This window comes from Rhopilema esculentum, chromosome 15 (genome assembly GCF_057945365.1).
Source record: "Rhopilema esculentum isolate cy_ngs chromosome 15, ASM5794536v1, whole genome shotgun sequence".
NCBI classification, from domain to species: Eukaryota; Metazoa; Cnidaria; class Scyphozoa; order Rhizostomeae; family Rhizostomatidae; genus Rhopilema; species Rhopilema esculentum.
Window position 1 is genome coordinate 2,201,031 of NC_142829.1, and position 9,852 is coordinate 2,210,882.

The following is a 9,852-nucleotide window of genomic DNA, read 5'->3' on the forward strand; positions in this document are numbered from 1 at the left end:
ATCAGATTTTTCAATTTTAATTGTCTTACATGATTTTAGACGCATTCTCTACCATTCTTCAATTGCTGTCAATTATGTTTTATTGGCATAAATCTTGGCAAAATGTTAGGCTATATGCTTTGGAAGAAATTTGATTTTTATTAAAATTTTATTCACAAAAACCAATTAGAATGACCAGATTTGTCAAATCAAACCAAATTTAAACTATAATATATGTATTTGATACCATTATTGATAGATCTAAGATCTGAAAAGTTTTTCATTTAAAACGGTATTTAAGTTGATAAAATACTTGAAAATGTCCATCGCTGTTCTAGTTTTTGTCCACTATGTTCAAGCAATCTTCCAAAAAGTGTTTTCTTTAATAACCCAGCGTTTATTATTTTGTAAAAAATTACATAGTTTTATACCCACCCACACGTATTCGTTTACTTCTACATGTAAACGGCATTTTACTCCTTCCATCCACGTGTAAATAACAATTAAGGTAACCATGAATGCAGACTTCTGAAAGCGCTCACCAATGGGGATACTTTCAGAATCGCCGTGTATGCGTTGTCGTTTGGACGGTGTTTAACGTAAACCTATGTAAACTGGGACATTAGAGCCTCTTACCTGTTTGTAATAGAAGCTTTAAATGACAGGAGACGTAAGCTGAATATTCCATTATACTTTGGCTCAACTACTGTTCTTCTTTCATGCTTACGAACCAAATCTGTCTTGTTGAGCTTTTTTCATAGGCTCTATGAGTGGAAGAAATAATCATGTTTGGCAAAGTTTATATTTCGATGCTAAAAAACCACAAAAGCGACTGCAAAAGAAGGCCTTTGATGGTAAACGAATGATATTGATGGCACACACATCGATCTATTCGTCAATTAAATTGATTACATTAACAAAAGGGTAACTGAACGTGTAGAAATTGGTAGAAAGCCAGTTATGTAATTTGCTTGGTTTGCACTTGTAATAGACACGTGCGTGTAAACAGGCAAATACGATTAAACTATCAACCTGTGTGGATGGCAATACTTTCCGTTAATTTACAAACTTTAACAATCATAGACTTATACATGTGGACGAGGCCTAAAATTATCTTTAGGCAATGATGTCACGTGTTGTTTTGTTGTCATTTAGATTGAAGCTAATATCCATTTGGGTCCAGTATTTCTTCAAACGATTTAAAAGTAGAGGACATCACAACAAAATATTGATGTTTCTAATAAATTATAGTAAACATAAGAAATTCTTTATAACTTACCCGTATTATAGTAGGTGCTGCTTGCAGAGATGCATTCTTGACTATCTTTTCAGCAATGTGTGCCTTACTTGTTGTTCAAAGCATTTAACATAACATAACATAACATAACATAACATAACATAACATAACATAACATAACATAACATAACATAACATAACATAACATAACATAACATAACATAACATAACATAACATAACATAACATAACATAACATAACATAACATAACATAACATAACATAACATAACATAACATAACATAACATAACATAACATAACATAACATAACATAACATAACATAACATAACATAACATAACATAACATAACATAACATAACATGAAAATTGCGAACAAGTAATTAGATTTTAGTTTGGAGTAGATGGATAAAATGGCATTTAGTTGAAGGAAGGAACTACAAGGAAAAGTTCTGGGCATAAAAGTGAACAAGAAATAACTGGAGATAATATTTCGAGTTCATTTCTCTGTGCTGAAATTGACTTTTCAGGAAAGTATTGAAGATAAGAATAAATGACATGATTACCAACCAAGAATTCGAAGATAAAGATAATGAAAGGTACTCCATGACCAACTCTTCCCTGCATCAGGAGGAAGAAATTTATCACCAGGTAATCGGCCGTCAAAGTCCATTTTACCGCGCAATAGAAGGCAGATGGAAAGGATTGCGAGCAATTCGACGGATTATCTGTTCTTTCTTTAACAAACATTGATATTTTCTGTAAGATATATCCCTATTTTGGCCAAGGAAGCTATTTCAAAGGAGAAGGATTTTACAGGTGGAAGTGCACCCATGTCTTTCATAGAAAGATAATTAGAGTGGCATGCTCTCTTTGAAAGCTTTTACCTAATAGAGCCATTTGTCTGTTGCAAAATTCATGTTTTCAAGGTTTCTTGAATTTCTGCTCTTTTCCCGTGAAAGTAACGCATGATAAACTAAACACAGTTGAAACCATTACATTTTGAATAAAAATCTTTTATAAGTCTCAGTCAAATTATGTACAGTTTGCTAACTACCCTTCAAAAGGAGACTGGTGCCTAACACTACAGCGATGACGTAATAATAACTTATATCTAGCATTTACAATATCGTATTCGTTTCTTCCATAATCGTTTCATTTACACAGTGTTATGAATCATCTAGTTACCAGATTCTAGAAAGGATATCAGTCTACATGGTTTTCTGAAGCAGATGGAATACTAATACTCTACTCAAACCACTCTTAAAACGTAAGCTATTCTCTAGGTTTATTTGTTAACTCGATAAAACTGCTACCGACTAAATTAGAAATAAGAGCTATTAATACAAGCATTTTTATGCTGTGTACCAAAACTGATGCAGTTATAACCGTTTCAGCAATCTGAATATACAAAGATTCGTACTCAAACACGTTTCGGAAACAGAATCTTATACGTAGATGATCCTCTCAAAGATGCGTGCAACTGCAGGCAAAGGAGCAAAGTTTCGATGATAACACCAAGACTTACAAGGGTTGTGCCATAGTAACTACGGGTACCTTTGTATTTAATGGAGCTGCACTGGGTTGGCTATCCATTACATGCTTTGAAATTTTATGAACCATAACTGTTTGGTCATATTATAATATCAACGCAAAAGAGTCAATCATGCTGTATATTGATATCCTATGACAATTATCTCTCTGAAAAAATCAAACCAATTTTTAGTTAGTTCGCTTTACCAGTTAGTTTAGTTAGATTCTATATATTCAAAATGACTTTTTGCTTTCGTGTTGCAGTTAAAGAACACAGACAAAATCTTCTGCATTTTTTCTTTAAAGGCCTGCTTGGAGCAAAGGAATGTACATAGCTCTGATTATGTTCTGTTAGCCCCCGCTAGTATATGTCGATTGCGTTTAAAAAAACCTATTAAGAAGGAAATTGTTGAGCAGCAAGCCAGTGCTGAACCATGCTCAAAACCATTCCCAGGCAGCCATTTATGTGAACCCTACTCTTGGATCTGCATACAAAACAATTACCTTATCACCACATCACTGCTTAATTAAACATTGTAAGAATAATCAGTCAAATGTGTTGTTAAGGTAGCTTAACGAATTCACCATGATAATTTAAGATCGAACGGGCAAAAACTGAAAGCTCAATAATGAGGTCTTTATCCTCTTCTCTCGTTGCCTTCGATTGCAAAACCAAACTCGAACGACCTCTTTGTCCAGCTTCAACGCTTCTGCGATGCCCAAGACTTCAAGTGAAGAGGGCTTTGGTTGCCTTTGAAAGTACCGCTCCAACATCTCCTTTGCATGCAGGCCTATTGTCGTCCTCCGCTTTCTTTTTCTCTCAGAAACTGGTTTGTCGTTATTAACAACACCCATAGCTTCTGCCTTTTCTAGCCAAGCTTCTAACAGCGGCTTCAACTTACAAGCATTCTTATAACTTAGCTGCAGATTTTCAAATCTACAAATGGTCGTTTGACTGAAGTCTGTTCCATCGCTAAGTTTCGCCAATGCAGCACCAACGTTTGTCTGCGTATACCCAAGTTTGATACGCCTCATTTTAAAGCCAGTTGCAAATCTCTCCAGCTCCTGCAACTCTTTGGAAACAACGAGGTGACTGGCATCTTTTTGGGGGCTTTCCAAATGACCATTCTGCAGTTGCTGGTTCAGTGACACACTGGTTGGTAGAGTAGCATGAGGGTTTCGCACGTCAGATGCCATCGTTTGATAGCCTGGATGATAGTATGACGTTGGCTGGCTGATGTATGATGGGTAATTCTGTATGTGATTGGCTGTGTCGTGGTGATTAAAGAATGAACGGTATGTATTGTATGGACTCGTGGACTGCAAACCATATTGCATTTTGCTCTTCAGATCCTTGAAGTGAAAAGAAAAAACCTTAAATTCAATTAATTTACGATTGCTGCTAAGCAGTAGGTCCAATGTTGTGTACAAACAGATATTCGCTATTTGGTGTTAGAACGGAACAATTGTAAGTTGCTAATCGGGTTTTCTGCTAATTGCAATCAACAGCAGTAGCGGCGACATGCCCCCCCCTCCCCAGTTCTCAGCTAAATCGATTTTGTATTTCGTCCAAATTCGATGAGAAAATGTCGGGGGAGGGGTAATGTTTTGATACCGTACATTTTTTATGTAATTCTATGATTTTCGAACTGCCAATTTTAAAAAAAAAGAAATACCCTTTGGATAAAATTGGCGTTCCCTGTTGGTAAAAGGGCGTTTTCTGGTGGTTAAAAGAGCGTGGCTTAAATTTTTTTGGTTTCAATCATACTTAAAATCATAAGTAAAATAAAAAATGTGTCAAACAATAAGTTAGGGTTAGGGTTAGGTTTAGGGTTAGGGTTAGGGTTAGGGTTAGGGTTAGGGCTAGGGTTAGGGTTAGGGTTAGGGTTAGGGTTAGGGTTAGGGTTAGGGCTAGGGTTAGGGTTAGGGTTAGGGTTAGGGCTAGGGTTAGGGTTAGGGTTAGGGTTAGGGTTAGGGTTAGGGTTAGGGCTAGGGTTAGGGCTAGGGTTAGGGTTAGGGTTAGGGTTAGGGTTAGGGCTAGGGTTAGGGTTAGGGTTAGGGTTAACTTTAACCCTAACCCAAAGCGTAGTGTAAAAAATATATCAAAGATGCATGACATGTAATCAAGAGATAATAATTGTAACTGTATTGGCAATTTCTTGCAATCTTTAAGCAAACTTAAATGAAAACTGGATCACAGAGAACAAATAGACAAACACAGGTTGACAGCAATGAGTGCAAAGAGACTCTAAAGAGCAAGAACTCGGTCCCACCAGTCATGTTTCTTCCGCGTAGTTAGTTCAGTTCTAAATATATGCTTTTTTGAAACAACGCACAAACATTTCAGGAAATATTTGAAAATGGAAACGAGCATCTTTCATAAAAAACTTCCCTTGATAGCAACTAAATATTTTCGACAGCAGTTAAATGTCATTCAGATTCATTTGGACGATCCTTCGTAATGCTACACATGTGATCTATCGTGATAGCTTGAACTTGAAAGCATTTTGAAAGCAATGCCCTCGCTGTTACTTTTTATGGCCGTAATGAAGCTGTTTGAACATAACAAACAGAACATTACCTAAATCGATATTCAAGAAACAAAGTTGCCAAAATTTTTTTTAATAGCTATAAACATTTGAAACCACAATTAAAATAAGAGAAAAAAGTGTCTGAAGAAAAAGAAAATAGGTGGCTCTAAAATAATTTTTTTCATGCCTCTTGTTTCAAATGTTATTCCTGATTTATTATATGCCATGAAGACGATAGCTGATGAACAAAAATTTTAGCTAGCAATTTTTTGACTGTCATTAAATTATCTTAGTTATAAACTTAGAAGATAAAAATAAGGAATGTTTTGAGTCAATTCGAGAATATTGTTGAGCGGCTATGGAAAATCATACTTTTCTAAACCATTTTTCATGATAAGATATCCAAAGGTTGGAACTTTCGTAAAAATATATCGTATCTTATTTTTTAGCTTTTTACACTTTCCGCACATTTTAGCTAGAATTGAAATTAAATGTTCAAGGCTACATGAGTACCCTTGATCGATATTATTGCCTTTCTTGGCATGATCTCTTTCGTTTAATTCCTTTGCATGATATCTTGTTCATCATATTCCAATCCTTTAATGTTTTTCTAGAAATATTTATTCACAAATGAGATTCTTGATTGCTCATCATATTTGCTATCTCATTTTTCTTCCTCTTTAAATGTCTTGAAAATTTGTTAATTATTATTTAAAGACCCTCGCGTAAAATTATCCCTTTTTGCTCTTTTTGCCTTCAACTTCCATCTGACCATATAATCTGAAAACATTTTATCGCTTTGTTCAATGATTTTATCCAATGGAAGTTTAATGTTTTAAATTTATCAAGTAAATTGAATGTAAAGTTCATAAGTAAGACAGACGAGCAGTGGATTCCCTCTCCCCCCTGACCCACCTTATTGATTTTGAGGCAAAAAACAGAAGTTGCATGAATTTTCTTTATATGCCATGATGTTTTATCGAAGCAAAAACCAAATAACTGAAATATTTTCATAAGTTTGGAGACAAGTGACACGTGACAACAATCTCAGCGTTATATTTCGTAACTAGATAAAATCGCAGAATTTCTATCGTTCAATTGTATTTGTGATTTTGCAAGGAAATCGTATGCGACATCGGTTGTATTTGAATTACATTATATTTAGCTTTTGTAATATAAATAAGTTGGTTTTGATTAGTTCCAGAATAGCTAAAGATTGTACCAACTTTAAATTAATAAAGAAAAAAAAAGGTCAAACGTATAAAGCGTTTAGTATCTTGCCTCTGTAAAATGGACATATGAGGTTGCTAAAATATTTTGCAAAATCGAATTTAAGGATAACCTAGAGTAACATTGGTTGGAAGAATAGCAAATATGAAAGTAGAAATCAAACATTATTCTAATAGAGAAAAGAGGAAAACTCAAATCTATGTAGCTAAATTGAAAAATTGAATAAGAAAGCTTTAAGAAAACTATCAAAATCTTTGATCTTCAATGTTTTTTTTTTCCTCACAACAATGCATTAGAATTTGAGTTAAATAGGCATCAGATGAAGGATGGTGCCTTGAGGCATCGGAAAATGATGCCTCATTTGCTACATAAAAGTGCACAGCAGCATATTATTCTATATCATACACAAATCAAAATTATGATAAAAAGAAAAATAGTTGACAGGATCTGCCCCTAAAAAGGTTCGACCAAAATTGCTTTCTTTTTTATATCGATATTGTCTTAACGACTGGCTCAAAAGCTGAAAAAGTCTTAAATTGAATTAATCATCATGTGCAGTGCATTTTTCAAAATCAACAGAGAACATTCCAACACTTTAGATCAACAATTCTTATCAAGTTTAGCAAAATATGAAGCTAATGCATGAAACTAGGTAACTCATAACCATGCAAAATGACAAGTGCTAAGATGAAAATGTATAAGTTTACGCAAAAACCATGCTTGTGGTTGACGAATCATAACTGACTGTTTACTAATCAGTTGAAGACAGATATATCAGCTGAAACTTATTCTTACTGCTTGATTTACTGCTTGGCGGGATTCAGGACAATGGAAGACCAAAAGTTATTTTCTCTTCATTTTGAGTAAGATAAACTTCAAGACAGTAGTGCTGCTAAAAACTACTGCTGTCAACATTCATTCTACACATTGTATTAAGAATAATTCGCATACGATTCCGGTAGCATCGTAATGCCAATAATGCTCTAAGTTTGAGCATGTCTTGTAGTTTGAGCTGTGTGGAGGTATGGTATGGCATTGTTTTGCCTAGTATTACAAAAAAAATTGTTTTTGCATACGTTAAAACTAAGCAAAAAGATACATATCATTAGAAACTTCAATTCAAATGAAATTCGTGAAACGCGTCCCTGTTATGGCAATTAATAGCTAATTTTTTACCAACAATTAGATAAAATGTCAGACGTGTTAAACGACACTGAGAAAATTAAAAGCGAACAAAGTTATGATACCAAATGGATCTTACGTTAAAACGTAGGGAAATATTTATGCAATTGTAAATCAGAAAATTTCATCTAATCGATAATATGTCAGAAATCAAGCAAATGCTATTACTAGTAGCATTTTGTTATCAGTGAAAAATGCTTGTGTTGATAATATTTACTTTTTACTCAGTTGATAATATTTTCAATATGCATAAAGCTTTCGATCATCATCAATATAAGGGTTATTCTAGCTTAAATATCATGTAAAAGTTATTTTATTTGTTAGCATGGTTTTGAATTGAAACAATGTATTGTGTGTTATATGTAGGTTATTTCAATATTATTGGGTAACCGAATGATAGCACCACGACCGAACAATTATCATCAAGTTTAAATTTCATAGTTTACTATATACACGTGAACTGTGGTAGGTGGATGATATTAGCATGTAGAAAGATTTAATGACCTTTAATTTAATAAAAATAGATTTATTTATGAGACCTTTGACAAGCTTATGCATTAGTATGAATAGGCATTCAAATGGCTATGAATATTACAGATTTACAGAGAATATTTAGCTAGTTATTCAATTCTTTATTAAACAAAAATAAGATGCAAATAAAAAGCCAAAAGATATTTCTTTTTGCAAGCAATGTCCGTTTTCAGTATTCATATGGGTTGCTACTTGAACCAGTTAATTTGACGAAGAACTTTTACACTATAAATGAGGAGATGTTTTGAGATATTTGTAGCACGTTATTCTAGCCCATGTTTCCTAGATTTAATCTTACTGCTTTTTGCAATCGATGTTTCCTAGGAGTCATTATGTGGACAAAGTGGCTTAAACATCGAGTTCATATCCACGATGCTAGTATTTTTTGTTAACACGTAGTAACTTTGATAAATAAACAGGCAGCTTCAAATCAAGCTTATTTAGGAAATCTTTTACGTCCGTTGTTTTTGCGTTGTTATCAATTGCCTATCATGACAGCTATTGATTTAACTTAAGCAAGTGTTTTAGCGAGACATATACCTTAAGGAACATAAAAATACCCATTAAAAATATGAAAAGCATACACATCTTTCATCTTTGTCGCTCAAAGCGACACATCCAGTCTCAAAGCAAAGTTTCGCAGTAGAGTGGACTTAATACAGTTTTTAATTCAATATTAAAGATTCTCAGTGATTATATTTTCTCGTCATAAATAAACAAGTAGAATGATATTAGGCAGTTTAATGAACACATGGTTATTAGAAAAAGATTTGTATTTAGTCGAATGTTTTGAAGAGTTACAAAATGGCATCGGGGAAATGTTGCGATTCAGTTTGTTAGAAACGAGCAATCAAGCAGGAAAAAACAAAGTGATTTTTTAAACTAAAACAAGCAAATCCAAGACAAGGCTGCTAATATAAGGCAGGTGGCTAGCTTAAAATACAACAAACGTTTCGGATATCACTTCGAAGCCGATGAATCAATTAGAAGTTTAAAATCAGGTTTTGTCAATTAGAATTAACTAAATGAATACCACTAGAATGATGGAAATCAGATTTTGGTTAGGAAAATATATGAGCAAGGTACATTCAATACTAATTGCTAAAAATGAAAATTTTTTCATGAAATACAGCATACCATTGTAAAAGCGCTCATATCGTTGACAGCAAGCAATGCCTTTTCTGTTTACTTGATGGAAGAGGATGGCAGGTCGAACTAGCTCCAATAAGGCACGAAGAGGTACAGCAGTTAGGCACAATGAATCTTGTAAGCCACTGGTGTTGGTAAAATGATGTTCTCGCTGACTGTAGACCTCTGCGGCACTCGCTCATCTACACGACAATAAAAATGGGGAAGTTGAAAAATTGAATAGATTACTGTAAGGCGGGAATTAGACGGAGACAATAGGGTAGTTGTTCTGTATGCGTTTTGCCGAATTCAATTAGACTCGAGAGGAGATGATTCTGGATGGATGAAGTCGCACAGTGTCCCGCTGAGCATGACCATTCGCGTCATTTTCAGCTCTCGCTGACCGGGTCGTGATGGGAAATGGGAGACCGTAACAAAGGATTCAAACTTCGGCGTGCTCGTTTGGGCCGTGCATCGCACCT

At 34.4% G+C, this 9,852-nt stretch overlaps 1 protein-coding gene across 1 annotated transcript; it reads right to left on the minus strand.

Moving 5' to 3' along the window:
* Positions 1–1,649: 1,649 nt before the first annotated feature.
* On the minus strand, positions 1,650–9,574 carry LOC135685440 (pituitary-specific positive transcription factor 1). Its single transcript, XM_065201381.2, has 2 exons — positions 9,380–9,574; positions 1,650–4,121 (listed from the first exon to the last, which is right to left on the minus strand). The coding sequence occupies exons 1-2, from the start codon at positions 9,395–9,397 to the stop codon at positions 3,363–3,365; spliced, it is 777 nt and encodes a 258-aa protein (XP_065057453.1). The 5' UTR covers positions 9,398–9,574; the 3' UTR covers positions 1,650–3,362.
* Between the last annotated feature and the right edge of the window lie 278 nt (positions 9,575–9,852).